Source organism: Trichoderma reesei, assembly GCF_000167675.1.
Source record: "Trichoderma reesei QM6a unplaced genomic scaffold TRIREscaffold_37, whole genome shotgun sequence".
Lineage (NCBI taxonomy): Eukaryota > Fungi > Ascomycota > Sordariomycetes > Hypocreales > Hypocreaceae > Trichoderma > Trichoderma reesei.
In genome coordinates, this window is record NW_006711184.1 from 1 (window position 1) to 14,163 (window position 14,163).

At 46.7% G+C, this 14,163-nt stretch overlaps 5 protein-coding genes across 5 annotated transcripts; 3 read left to right on the forward strand and 2 right to left on the reverse strand.

Annotated features, from left to right (window-relative positions):
• Positions 1 to 3,652: 3,652 nt before the first annotated feature.
• Positions 3,653 to 4,989, forward strand: TRIREDRAFT_70500 (uncharacterized protein; the record flags this gene model as incomplete). Its single annotated transcript, XM_006969628.1, has 4 exons — positions 3,653 to 3,867; positions 4,001 to 4,210; positions 4,276 to 4,462; positions 4,525 to 4,989. The coding sequence occupies 4 exons, from the start codon at positions 3,653 to 3,655 to the stop codon at positions 4,987 to 4,989; spliced, it is 1,077 nt and encodes a 358-aa protein (XP_006969690.1).
• A 1,332-nt stretch (positions 4,990 to 6,321) lies between these two features.
• On the forward strand, positions 6,322 to 8,463 carry TRIREDRAFT_70570 (uncharacterized protein; the record flags this gene model as incomplete). Its single annotated transcript, XM_006969629.1, has 5 exons — positions 6,322 to 6,645; positions 6,727 to 6,762; positions 6,821 to 6,863; positions 6,900 to 7,303; positions 7,372 to 8,463. 5 exons carry the CDS (start codon positions 6,322 to 6,324, stop codon positions 8,461 to 8,463), a joined length of 1,899 nt encoding a protein of 632 aa, XP_006969691.1.
• A 368-nt stretch (positions 8,464 to 8,831) lies between these two features.
• TRIREDRAFT_124170 (uncharacterized protein) lies at positions 8,832 to 9,741 on the forward strand (the record flags this gene model as incomplete). The annotated part of the gene is made up of 1 exon (XM_006969630.1): positions 8,832 to 9,741. One exon carries the CDS (start codon positions 8,832 to 8,834, stop codon positions 9,684 to 9,686), a length of 855 nt encoding a protein of 284 aa, XP_006969692.1. The 3' UTR covers positions 9,687 to 9,741.
• Positions 9,742 to 9,909: 168 nt separating this feature from the next.
• On the reverse strand, positions 9,910 to 10,383 carry TRIREDRAFT_112325 (uncharacterized protein; the record flags this gene model as incomplete). Its single annotated transcript, XM_006969646.1, has 1 exon — positions 9,910 to 10,383. The coding sequence occupies one exon, from the start codon at positions 10,381 to 10,383 to the stop codon at positions 9,910 to 9,912; it is 474 nt and encodes a 157-aa protein (XP_006969708.1).
• Positions 10,384 to 11,294: 911 nt separating this feature from the next.
• TRIREDRAFT_70527 (lysophospholipase) lies at positions 11,295 to 13,281 on the reverse strand (the record flags this gene model as incomplete). Its single annotated transcript, XM_006969647.1, has 3 exons — positions 11,295 to 12,448; positions 12,508 to 12,657; positions 12,720 to 13,281. The coding sequence occupies 3 exons, from the start codon at positions 13,279 to 13,281 to the stop codon at positions 11,295 to 11,297; spliced, it is 1,866 nt and encodes a 621-aa protein (XP_006969709.1).
• Positions 13,282 to 14,163: the final 882 nt, after the last annotated feature.

The following is a 14,163-nucleotide window of genomic DNA, read 5'->3' on the forward strand; positions in this document are numbered from 1 at the left end:
AATATATTATAGTTAATATACCTTACTAGCTCTTTTTATTATAATAAGATTATATAACTTTCTTTTTTTAATTTACTAAATGCTTAAAGTTTATATTAATTTAAAAGGTCTTAATATACTTAAAAAGCTTTATTTACTTTTTATAAAAAAGTATAATAAGTATATTTTTATTATTATTATAAAATAGCTAAATATATTAAAATAATATATTAATAATATATTTATAATAAATTATATATAATTTATATAATTTAAATCCTTTTTTATTTTTAAATACTTATACTAAGCGCTTAGCCTACTAGACTTAAATAGCTAATATATTTTTTAATAATATTTAAGTATAGCTATAAGCTAATTATTTATAATAAGGCTTAAATAAAGATTAGCTAATATTTTTTTACTATATTATTATAATAAGCACTAAATGCCTTAAAACTGCTTTTAATTACTTAAAAAAAATATATTAATAATATATAAGTAATATATTAATAATAAATTATTAATAACTTACTTAATATAATATAATTTATATTATTTAAATTAATTATTTACTATAGCTAAGTAATAAAATATTAAGGCATTTTTAATAATAATAGTAAAGGATATATATAAGTATTATAAGAAAATATAGTAAAAGAGAGCTTATTTTAATTATAAAAAATAAAAAAGTAGTAAATAATATTATACTTAAGTTATTTAATATTACCTTTTTTAAATAAAATATATATTATTACTAGTAATATATTAATAATAAGTTATTAATATATTATATATATATTATATAAACTTACTATATATCTTCCTTTACTAAGTATTATAATTAATTATAATATATATTTTTAATATTAAAAGGTTATTATTAGTTTATAAGCTATTTATAAAAAGCTTTTATATAATAAGTATATATAGCTAGTATTTTAGCTTAATAGGCATTTTATAATAATATAAAGCACTTATATAATTAATATATTATATAAATATATTTTTTATAATAGTAATAAACTATAATTTATTAATAAACTATTTATAATATATTATAATAAGATTACTTATATTTTTTATAAAATAAATAATTTATAATTAGTAAATATTATTTTATATATTTTAATTATACTTATAAGCCTTTTTTTTATTATAATTAGCTAGAATTATATATAACTAATTATAAATATATAATATATTAATAAACTATTACTAATTTATTATATAGCTATTACTAATATATTTATATACTTAAATACTTTTTATTAATAACTTAATTAAGATAGCTTTATTTAATACTTTTACTAGGTTACTTAATACTCTTTTATAACTTTTAAATAGTAAAAGTTATATAATAAAAGGTTAAGATATTAGTAAACTTTTATACTTATATAATAAAATTTATAATATATTATTAAAACTAAGTTTAAAAGCTATAATATACTTTTATAACTAGGTTTTTTTATATTAAAATAATACTAAATTTATAATATATTAATAATTTATTATAAATATATTATTAATATATTATACTTATATTATTTTAAGGCTATTATTATTAAGCTTTAATAAGCTAATTTAAAAATATTAAATAAACTATGCCTAATTTTAATATAATTAGCTATTTAAATATATATATTAAGTATATAATCTTATTTACTATAATAATATTAACTTATTAACTATAGTAATTAAACTAAATTAAATTAAATAATAATAAAATATAGTTTAATACCTTTATTTTACTAAATAGCTTTAAAAAGCTATTAAGTTATTAAAATTCTTATATAATATATTAATAATTTATTATTAATAAATAATAAATGCATTTTACTTATATAATAGCTTTTTTTTATTATTATTATAATAAAAAGCCTTAAAAGCTAAATATTAAGTAAAATTTTAAACTTATTATTATTAAAAAAAGGACTAGTAAAAGCTTAAAATAAATTTATTATAAATATATTTATAATATATTTATAATAAACTTATAGGATTTTATAAAGGATATATTTATTTTAGCTTTAGTATTATATAAAAAAAGTATTTAACTTTAATATAAAAGCTAATATAACTTATGCTTTACTTTTTAAAAATTTTAGCTAATTAAATTATAAGAAGTATAGGTTATATAAGGTTTTTTAATATAGTAAAAAAATTAAAAAAGTGGAGCATAGGTTATATTAGACCAGGGTGTATAGGTTATCTGAGGTAGCACCTCTTTCCATCTGGCGTGTGTCATGTCTCGACCGATGCAAGCGACCCCTTGACAAGAGTGGAGAGACGGCTTCTGTTTTCAATCATGCATCGTATGCAAGCGTATCTATATACGGACAAACGGAGGGTCAGTTCGACTCGGCTAAATCAACGACAAGACGAACGGGGCCAGCTCGGAGCTGCAGCTGGATAGGGCATACTGCAGCTCCCGGCTGTCAGGGCCGGTCCAGACGGCTTCCTGCCCGGGGAGCCCACTTGGTTCGACGCCTCCATTTGAAGTGGTATCACGAATACGGCCGGTACCAGAATATGTATGTACAAGTAATATGTCAACGATGCCGTCTGCAGTTTGCCTCGTGCTGGTTTTGTATTGGCAGCTAGCGTGGACAATCAATGTCCCCCAGCCAGCATCTTCGACCTCGACTCTTTGATCCAGACACTGCTTTTGGCGAAGGCAGCAGTAGATCTGTTTCATCGGCAGTGAGCTCGACAAAGGTGTGTTTCTTTTGTTCATCACGTCGTATCAAGCTAACTACCCTTAGTGTGTCAACCCCAGGACCAGCACTAGGAAGGGGATGCTCTAGACGGCGCAGATGGCTCCTCTCTGGCACTGCACTTCTTCATAAAAGAGGAACGAGGAACTCTCCCGCCGAGAAGACGTTCAGTAATATATTGAACGGCCATTGTAAAGATCTATACGACTTTCGATGCCGAGGCTGTATCCACTGTACAACCAAATTGTAACAATCTCAACCCTTCTGCGCGCTGGCCAGGCTTTCTAGTGCCGTCCAGCTGAGTTCGATCCCTGTATCCATGTGGCATGCTGTCCCACCAGCCGGGGGATGGATAGTTCTCACTTCACAGCTGAAAGAAGTCCCAACAGTACCAAGACCCTCTAGTCTCCGGACAGGTATTCCATTTAAGGGCAAGGTAAAGACTTGCAGTGCCGGACAGAAATCTTGTGGAGTTGATGTAGTAGCGTGAACCGGTTGACTCGATTCTTATGGCTGAGTGAAGGCTCAAGGCCATGCAAGGGGGGGCAACCTCTTTCGGATGCCATGTGTCAGTTTTGGCGTCAGGGGCTCTTCTACAGCAGCACTTACTAGTACTTGCATACTCTGTTACTACAAGCTTGACCAGAAATCTTCACGATCATCAACAGGTCGATCCTGTGGCATCTCGCGTAAATGGCTCCGCAAGACGAGGGATACGCAACTCCACACTGCTCGATCTCGCGTATTGTAATGGACATGGCAGCGCCAAGGGGTGTGTTTCCTTGGAAAGCCCACATTAATAACCAGCGGCCGCCACTCGGTGAATGCGGCTGGGATTTTCTTTCCCCAGAGCTGTTGGTTGACCTTGATGGTCACAACTTTCCGGATTGCGTTGTCCAACTCTGATTCCGCTTCTCCATCCGACGACGAGAGAACCTTGTCTTCCTTCAACAGCGGAGATGGCTTCGACATCGGATATCCAGCTGGCATCTGTGGCTGCTGGGTTTACGCTTGGGTTCGGCTTCTTGACTGTCTGGAAAGCGATTCAGCAAACCGTGAGAAACCGACGACCATGGAAGAGCCCGTACATCTACATGGTTTGGGGAGAGATTGCGGCCAACCTTAGCCTCGGCATCATTGGATGGGTATTCCTCGACGGCATCATAGGACCCTCGTAAGTGCTGAGCGAACTTTTTGAGTCAATACGACCGGACAAAACATCATACGCTTCACTACCGATACCCTTATTCAAACTCCTCGCAATCAGGTTTGGTTGGAAGCTGCAAGCTGCTAACACGACATCACAGGCTGCCCGTTCTGTTCTTCTTCTTGGTCTTATGGGTATTTGAGATCCAACTTCTCATGCAAATCATCGTCAACCGAATTGCAATTATTGCCGAGAACGACAACACAGTATGGAGGTTGAAATGGGGAACCGCGGGTGTGATTACCTGCATCAACATTGCAGTCTTTTGCATTTGGATCCCAGCACATACTGAAACCCCAGTCAGCGAACTGTGAGTGTCATGTGTCGCTATCTAAGTCAAATTGCTTGATGACTGACCAACTTTTGTGATGGCAGCTATGTTCAAATCAACGAGGTGTGGGATCGCATTTCCAAGATCCTTATCCTAATTGTCGACGCCGGCCTCAACTACTACTTCTTGCGTACGGTCAAGCAGCGCCTCGTCATGCAGCACGGATTGAGCAAATATGCCCCCCTGGTCAGCTTCAATGCTAAGCTGATGGTGGTTTCCATCCTGATGGACGTAAGCTGACACACTCCCAAATCCCGATAATAGCCTTCCTTTCTAACGAATGAACCAAACAGGCTATGCTTATCGGTCTCATGTCGCTGCCGAACCAAGTCGTATATATCCAGTTCCACCCCGTCACTTACATGGTCAAATTGAACATTGAGATGGAAATGGCAGAACTCATCACCAAACTTGCAAAGGGCGAAAACTCTGACATGAAGCAACCGTCCACATCTGGCCACAGGACGCAAGCCCATGAAGAAGAGGAGGAGCAAGACCAGACTCCCCACCATTACAGGATGCAGTCTATCCATAGGTCCAAGCCTTCAGCCGAGGATTCTTCATCCATCGACGATGACATGGGCCAGTTTGACGAATCCAAAGCTGCCAGCACTCGCGGGATCTTGGAAGGAGGCATTCAAGTGGAAACGGTCATTTCTTCTCGGACGTCTCGTAATTCGAGGATTGCTAATGGTGGAGCAATGGGTATGAATCGGGGCTCGGATGACGAGCTGCCTTTGTCGTATCCTGTGAGGTGACAAGAGTGAAGGTATGGAGGAAGGCGGATTATGATGTGGTTATAATGAAGTTACTGTGCCTTTAAAGCATGGTCTATAGATACCCAGAAATGAACTTTGACAATACTTTGGAAGACTGCGACGAGGGTCTAACTTCTGGGATGTAAGTCGAATTGAGCACCTCGACAAGTCTCTGATACAAAGGCGAGTTTTCGCGTCCTGTATAGGCGGAGACACAAGGAGCTGAATGTAGACCATAGGCTACTGCTTCCTGCAGAATGTAGGAGTAGATGTACTAGGTAGGTCTTGATGGGATTCATCTATCTGATGCATCTTATGAAATCATGGGTCTCTTCAACTGGTGCCCAACTGCGTCACTAGTTGTTTATGTGAGGTAGCGATCAACTCTTCAGGCTATCTACATACCTATACGATCACCGTAGGTGCATTTACAAGCCTACAAACCTGAAGAGCCCACTCAAACCACCATGAAGCCCACATACCATCTGCCCTCCAACTTTGGCACTCTCCACCCCCTGCAGGACCGTTTCATATGGGTATCATCATCATTGACTGTTATGAGTATATGCAAATCCTTAGTTAGCTTGTAGGGACGCCACCTTTAATCCCTCGTGACCAGATATATCGCAATTACAAGACCGTGTTTGAGATCAAAAGAACAAAAGTCGTGAGCGGAGCGCTGTGCATCTGGACAAAGCTTCCAGGGCTCGACAATATGGGTGCTGAGGCTTATGTTTCGTTCAACCGCAGATGCAAGGACATCTACAAGCTTCGTATCGTCGAGACGAGCGCCATTGTGTATCAGCATACAATGATTAAAGCTGCCCTAAAAGTCAAGCTGGTTTCTCTAAATCAGATCATGAGGGCCGTTAATAATTGTTCTGAACGACGTGGCAATTCTACGATGACGAAGAGAGAAGGGGCTCTGAGGGGGTTGGATTGGTTGTCCTTGGTCTTATGGGCCATGTCCCTACATCGATGTCATTGTTGGTGAGATGGAACAAGAGTGGACACTTTCCGTTAGCAACATGAACGCGGTACCATCTTGGATCATGCAAGAATATCTCAAGTTGACTTGAACTCTTCTCTGAATGGCCAACAGCATGACAATCGACAGTGTAAGTGAGGTATTCTATGACTGACACCGTGCATATGTACAGTGTGTATTTATATATCACACAGTCTATCTATCACATAATGCGTCATCTTCTCCAGCAATCTGGCACCTCCCAAGATGACCGAATACTCGCCATATGGCTCAGCCTCAGCGTCAATCAATCATGACGAAGATAGGCTTCTCTGTCCTCTTTAACGCCCCAGCATGAACTCGCAATGCCGCAACATTCCTATTCATGCGTGGCCTGTGCCAGGCGCAAGGTCAAGTGCGACAGGCTGGAGCCGTGCTCGAGCTGCTGCAAATCACGAGCTGCTTGCATCTATCGGGCCCCCGTACCGTCACAGAGGCACCGGAGACGCTTGACGCAGGGCGATCTTCTGTCTAGAGTTCGTGAGCTGGAATCGATCCTCGACAGCCATGGGATCCCGTTTGAAGCTCTGGGCAATTCGTGGATCCGCTCTCACTGGGAGGACAAGCTTGTTGGAGGCCCCGAGACTCGGACAGTCCCTGAACCCACGGCTTCCGTCGACAGCGCCACAGTAGAATCTGAGGACCATCTAGCAGCCCAAGTAGATGATGGGAGCTCCAGACACGATGCCCTGCTTGCATCAGGCGAACAGGCTGGGGCAGCATGGCTTTGGTCTAGCCTCCCTGAAGTTGTGCGTTGTTCCTTAATGTTGCTCATCTATGCGTCTCTGCTAAGAATATCGGAAGCTGAAAACTCCGCCAATCTCACAACTTGCTCAACATGACGAGAGTAAAGAAGACGACATGTCTACACACGCAGGTGCAGCTGTCACTACGCCGTCTCTGCTGCTCTCTCCCTATCCTCTATGTACGGCTCCGGAGCAGTACGAGTTACACCCTGATCCCAAGCACGTTTTCAAGCTTTGGCAAGCTTTTGCAGACAACGTCAACCCATTGACCAAATTTATTCACGCACCTACTCTTCAGCAGAAGATCCTCGAGACAGCTTGGACGGTGGAAACAGTAGCAAAGCCGCTCGAGGCCACCATGTTCGCCGTGTACGCGCTGGCCGTTGCTTCGATGAAGCCAGCCATCTGCAGAGACGTATTCGGAGAAACGAGGTCGGTGCTCATGAACCGATATCGCATGGGAGCGTTGCGAGCCCTGTCTGGCACCAATCTGTTCGCAACCCGGGACCTACATGTTTTACAAGCTTTGACCCTCATCATAGTAGGTCAAATCTACGTCGTATAGTAGCGATGAAGACGCAGCTAACGGCCATTCACTCCATCTCGAAGATGATAGATCCCCAGTCCGACTTTGCCATCACGGCAGTCGCAGTGGCTATGCGTATCGCTCACAGACTGGGCCTGCACCGCGTCGCCAAAGATCCTCATACGCCCTTCTTCGAGCAGGAGATGCAGGTCCGCTTGTGGTGGTACATCCGCGGCCTCAACTCGCGCGTCCGCCGGGGCATGGGACTGCTGTCGACCGTCGACGATCTCGGTGATGTGCGTCTCCCCATGAATGTCAACGATGCGGACCTGCATCCCCTCATGGAGAAGCCGCCGGCCGTCCAGCACACGGCGGCCACGGAGATGGTTTACTGTCTCATGAAATACGATTTGTGGAAGTTTGTGCGAAAATCATCCCAGTTCTCTGGCGGTCTCGATCCTAGGGAAAAGGCAGCCGAATTCATCACATCAACAAGCGCTGAGAGCATGGCAAAGAAGAAAATGGTGCTTGGTGAGGTGGACCGTATGCTCCAGGAAAAGTATCTCGCCCACCTCGACCCGAGCATACCTTTGCACCAACTCTCGGCAGCCCTGGCGGGCCTAACCATCCATAATCAACGGTTTTTGATGTTCCACCCCCGCAATCAGCCCGAGGGAGGTCGATACATGTCCCAGGTTGATCAGGATCTCGTCTTTGAGAGCAGTGTTACGCTGCTGGAGCTGAATCTTGAAGTGCGCAACAGCAGCTTCTCGACCAAGCTGGTGGACCACATGATATGTCGGACCCAAGTGGATGCCTTTGTGCACATGGTGAGTGAGCTTCGGCATAGGACGAGCGGGCCGCTGGTCGAGACTGCCTGGACTCTAGTCGAAGAGGTCTACGGACAACAATCGTTGATGCCGCCATCTGACGATGAGTTCTTTGCTGAACTGGCCAATTTAATTCTACGAGCCTGGGAGACTCGGTACAAAGCATTCGATCAAGTCGCAGTTGTGCCCAAGTTTATTGAGACATTGCAGGCAGCGAGGCAACGAGCAGAGACGACGGAGGGCCCAGCGGCGGAGGGGGAGGAACTGCAGACAGTGCGCATGGGTGATCTCATCCAGGATGAGGCTGTGGACTGGACATACTGGAATGAGTTGCTTCAGCCTTAAGAGGATGGACGTTGAATCTCGCAGCAATAGTCGCAGGACTCACCGCAATCACTTATACCCCGACAGAAGAGTTTCTTACCAATGGCTGCACCGCGTTGTTGCGTGCTCTCGGGTCTCCTCGTCCGAATGGGGTAATACGGACCCGAGGTGGAACCAAAGGCGGCAGCTCTCGCGGGGTTCGGAGTTGAGAAAGGGGGGGAGCTGCCTTGGGCTGCCGACTGGGTCCCGGCCTCCATCGCTGGATTGAGGCACACACGTCCGTCTCGCCCGAGCCTCTCTATGGAAGTGCCTATACGTTAAATACGACGCAAGACGCTTCGAAGAACATGAAATACCCAATATTCAGCTCAAAGTGACTAACTACGAACATGGCGCAAACCAATCTGCCCAGCTACTATGCGCGAGGTCACTCCGACTACACCATCGCAACCCATCTTCGACGCAAGGCGGAGACAGATGCCGCCTTTCTACTACCCTACATCAAGTCGACGGACCACATTCTTGATGTAGGCTGCGGGCCGGGAACCATTACGACAAGCCTGGCCAAGTATGCCAACCAAGGCACGACAATCGGTGTCGATATCTCGCCCGACGTGCTACAAAAGGCAAAGGCACTGGCAGAGGAATCCGGCGTCCCCAGCCAAGGGCCAGGATTCGTCATCTTCGAAGAGGGCAACGTTGTCGACGGCCTTCCCTATCCCGACAACACGTTCGATGTCGTCTTCAGCTCCCAGGTCATTGGCCATCTCCCGCCGCCGGACATACCACTCCGGGCCCTGACCGAGATGCGGCGGGCCCTGAAGCCGGGCGGAATCCTCGCCACCCGCGACGGCATGGGTCACCACTTTTACCCGCAGAGCTTGAACCTCGATCGGCTGTGGGGAGAGAACCAGCTCCGGGCGTCTCGCCGAGGTGCCCCTGAGGCGGATCCTACCGCGACGATGATGCCGGCGCTGCTTCGGGGTGCCGGGTTCGACGCCGATGGGGGAAAGGTCCGCGTTGGAGCTGCGGCTTCTGTGTCCTCGGGCCCGGAGGCTCGTCAGCGGCTGGCCTGGCGGGCCGAGGGTCAGCTGCAAAAAGGGGATCCGTTCTACCAGACTTGGGTGGATGCTGGCATATCCGAGGAGGAGATCCAACAGACTTTGGATGCTATAAGAAAGTGGGCTGCGACTGATGATGCCTGGCTGGTAATTCTGCAGTCTGAAATGCTCGCATGGAAGTAGCCTACAGCCAGCCGGAAAGCACAAGGACAAGAGTCAAACGAGTATCGAGTCATCTCAACAGCAAGGGGGCAATACACCATCTATTTACATCGTCACCATGTGTCGCTATGTACAGCATCATCTAGGCGAGCCTTGCCAGAGATTTGGTGAATATATACAGGGCTTCGTGAGCCAAAACCTCTTAACACCGCCCAAGTCCCCATCCACCCCTCAATAATCCTTTCTACGCTGCAATCGACCAGCTAAAGTTCGTAATCAGGGACCCATCGCCATCATGCCCACCAAACGCCTGCCACAGATCCAAACACATGTCAATAGACTGCTCGCTGCTCGTGTTCTCATCCGCAACAATCGCCTGCCTCGTCACCCCGTTGTGCGTCATGGTAATGACCTTTGCGCAGAGGCTGTTGTCCTGCGCCTCGCCAAACCGGTCAAAGATGCCCGAGGGGATCGCGACGAGGGGCATGCTGGCGGGGACCTTGTCGGCGAAGAAGGTGCTGAGGCCGCAGGCGCCAAAGTCGTAGAAGATCTGGCGGCAGTTGGCGGCGGAGCCGAACATGAAGATGGAGCCGGGGGTGCCGGAGCCGGAGATGGCGGCGGCGGCCTTCTTCTCGGCAGCAGGCTGGGTTTCGCTGATGGGGGAGGCGGAGGCTGTGAGAGCCAGGGAGAGGGTTGTGATGGAGATGGAGAACTTCATTGTTGTGGTATTGCGGGAGAGGATTGCTTGGGAGTGTCTTTGGTTGCTTCTGTCAATGGTCTTGATGCGACTTACACCCGAGATGCGGCCTTGTCTTATATACACCACGGCCTCCCCCCGTTCCCTCATAGCCCAGCCGGTCATGATGGCTTCATGCTCGGTCAGTCGAACATGCACTGACTAAAATCTCACAAGCCTCTCATGACAATTATCCCGAAGGGCAGTCTTATCCTCAAATTCGCAGGGTTCGCCCCCGAGCCTTCTCTGATCCCTGCATCACAGGACAAGACTCCTCACCAGGCTCGACCTAAACCCTCTACTACTATAAAGGACTAGAACTACGAGATACCGACAAACCTGGGCCTCAAGAGCTTCTCTGTTCGCATCTCCACAGTCAGCTCCCCATTCCACAAATCGCAGCCACGCTCTTTGACCAACAAGGCAGGTCGGGATAGGACCCCTGGCTAGCTTGCTCTTGAAGTTCTGTGCACAGGCGATCCCGAAGCTGCCTATTCCAGTCATGACAGATTCCAAAGACAAGGCTCTATTCTAAAGTGGAAGCTTACTTCCAATACGAAGCAGAATTATTTTTCCGTCGATTGAGATACATGGTATAGACGGGGAGTGGGCCGCATGATGAGAAGCAGGCATCACATACGAGCGTGGGCTGACTAGGTTTAGGCAAGGTGATTTATCACCTCTCTGCTACAGCTCAAGCTCAAGGTATTTTTCATAGCCTTGGGTATAGCATCAAGGTTATGAGCTTCTCAAAAGTGGCTCACTGGCAGCAGGTTGTCGAAACTTGATCCGGCATCAATCTGAGCTATACATACAATTCATACAATCTTGTCATATCCAACAAGTCCTAGCATTACATCAACACTTTCCCCCGTCCTTCCCCCACCCCCCCTTTAAAGAGCAACCATCAACGCAACAACAGCCAAAAGCAGCGTCCCCCCTAGCCTCGCCGCCGAAGAGGAATCCGCCTGCTGCGTCGAACCCTCCAGAATCTGCGCAGGCTCATACGTATTCGGCAAGCTGTCATTCGTCGTCCCATTCCAGCAATACCTCGCAAAGCAGTCCCTGCACTTTGCAGGAACCGCCGTCCTCGTCCGGATGAGGCTCCGTGAGAGGATCGCGCAGCCAACGCACGTCGGCCAGTTCGGGTCGACGGTGCCGTTGCCCATGGTAGCCATGTTGTATCCGTTCTGTATGATCTGGTTGCGCTCCGCGTCGCTGTACTCCAGGTCAAATGTCGACACGTTGGAGTGGAACGAGTAAGGGGCGTTGGGCATGTACACGATGAGCGGCCCTGAGGGCGTGTTGCTCCCGTTGCTGCAGCCGAAGAACGTGGGCCGCTGGTTCAGGCCGAGATTGACAAAGGTGTTTTGATCGGGAACGTCTGGGAACCTGCTGTCGTTGGATGACACCCTTGCCTCTGACCGGTTGAAGGTGGCCACCATGGAGGTGCCGTTGGGCCACAGCGTCTCCGTGTCGGCAGAACCGTCGACAGCAAAGACAACGTCGACTTCTCTCTCGGCCAGAAGCAGCGGATGCAGAGGAATGTTCTGCAAATCCTCGCCGCCATCGACGAGAGCCAGAACGGTGGTATTTGCATTCACGTTGACGCTGGCGTTGTACCCGAAGAAGGGATTCGGCCAGTTTGCAATGTCTCTGTTCTCCGATCCCACGTTGGCCAGCGACTCGTTGATGGCACGGATGAGGAATTCCGGAACGCCCTCGACTCGCCCAATCTGTAGGAAAGCCTGGTTGAAGAGAGAAGACGACGTGCCCATGACGAAGCCCGCGTTGTCAACTCCGGCAATGCACTCTCCATCACGAGGAATGGAACCATTGGTGAAGTTGGAGCCGACGAATTGGAGCGGCGCAAAGGCTTCCAGGCCTGGGTCGTACGATCCCATTTCCCAGGGGTTGAACTCGAAGATTGTGGAGTTGCTGGCTATCTGAAGCTGGCCCGATGTCCTCTCGATAGCCACGATGAGCGGCATGGGAGCTTGAGCATTCACAAAGTCTGAGTCATTCGATATCGACGAGAAGGTGAATGCTGTTATGAAGAATCAGGACGCTGCATATGCGTGTGCTCTTCGAGGGGAAGTTACATACCAGGTCCTCCATCAGATGGATCGACGAGCTGATAAGACAGAGCTCTGCCCCAATAGTCTGTAATTGTGGTGTTGAAGCCAGCATTGCTTTTGCCGTCGACGTCGTCAAACAGCTGACGGTAGTAACTAATGACAGACTGACCAGATGGCCCTATCGAGAGAGGTTAGCCGGCCACTCACTCACTCATTCAAGGACAAACAACCGGGTCTTACCGTTGATGATGGAGTTGTCAAACTGCCAGAGCGTGCTCAAGAACCCATCCGTGGCCAAGGAGATGGACTCAACCGACGTGAAGTTCTGTACATAGAGACTCCCGACAAGCCAACTCCCACCCGACAATCCGCTGAGATACGTCGCCGACTGCAACAGCCCCCCCAGGTGTCCCGCCTCCGTCGCATTCGTCGACCTGTTGTCAAACGCCGCCAGAGCTCCCGCCCCATTCATCAACGCCCGGTATCCTCCTCCGGAGATGGCAATGGCGACTCTCGGGAGGCCGGTCCCGACATTGGTGAGATTGTCAATGTATCTGCCCGTGTCGAGGCCGCTGATGTTGGCGCGGCTGAGGACGTCCTTGAGGGCCTCGACGGTGTTGTTCGTGCGGAGGGGCAGCCAGTCTGTTTCGTTGCGCGAGAGGCCCGTTGCTGCGCGGATGGTGGGCCGGTTTGCCGGGCATGAGACGCGGGCTGGCGTGTAGCCGTCGGGGGCAACTGGTGCAGCTCTCTGGTCGAGAGGCGATGCTTGTGTGCCGGGAGGATATGAAGCTACGCTCGTCATCAGCGAAGGTGGTGTTACTGCTTTTTGCACCCGTGGCCTACCGAATAACACCAAAGACACAAGGAAACTGAGGAGAATGCGCCAAACGCTGATCATCTTTCCAATACTACCTAGGGAGACGTCAGGGAGGGGTTGGCAATGGCATCAACGAGTTCACTGCGGTTGACTCAATGCTGACGATAAGAGAGACCTGTCAATTGGCTTCTCTGTCTTCCAGGTTGCCTTGAGGTCTACAAAGCTCATCACCTCAAAGATGGAAGTGCTCAATTACAGATCAATGTCATCGAACAGCGAAGTCTGTGCTCTACCTTACTCAAGACGAGTGAGAAGCAACAAGCATTATAAACAGCTGAAGCAGAAAGAAAATAAGGTATTTAGTCTACCAGCCACGGTTTTCAGCTCTCATCGTCTGGAGAATGAAAAAGTCATTGTAACCTTGTAAGAATCTCGTCATTCCATTTCTGAGCTTACGACGACTCAACGCGGCCATCTGACGTCGGCTCCCTTTGAGATCGGTGCGTGTGTGTGTGTGTGTGTCAGATCAGGCCCAATGATGATCATCTAGATGTTTTAGACTGAAGGGACCTTTTGAAAGCTTCATCATGCCCTTGTTATCTTCTCCTTTGGCTGACAGAATAGTAGGTAGGTATCATGAGGAGTGGAACGGAGCTGCGCCACAAGCTTGCCGTCTCCCGCTCGGATCGTCCGGGGCCGCCGCATTCCTGCTGGTTCTGTGCTCCAACAGCATCTATCAGTCAACAGGACAATTTTTTGTCATGAAAAATGCATCTCCATTAAGCTTTTCATTAGCCGAACGCCAGATTCAGCTCCTCATCTGGGATGATTGGACAGACGGCAGAAACCCCAAGATTTGGCTGTATA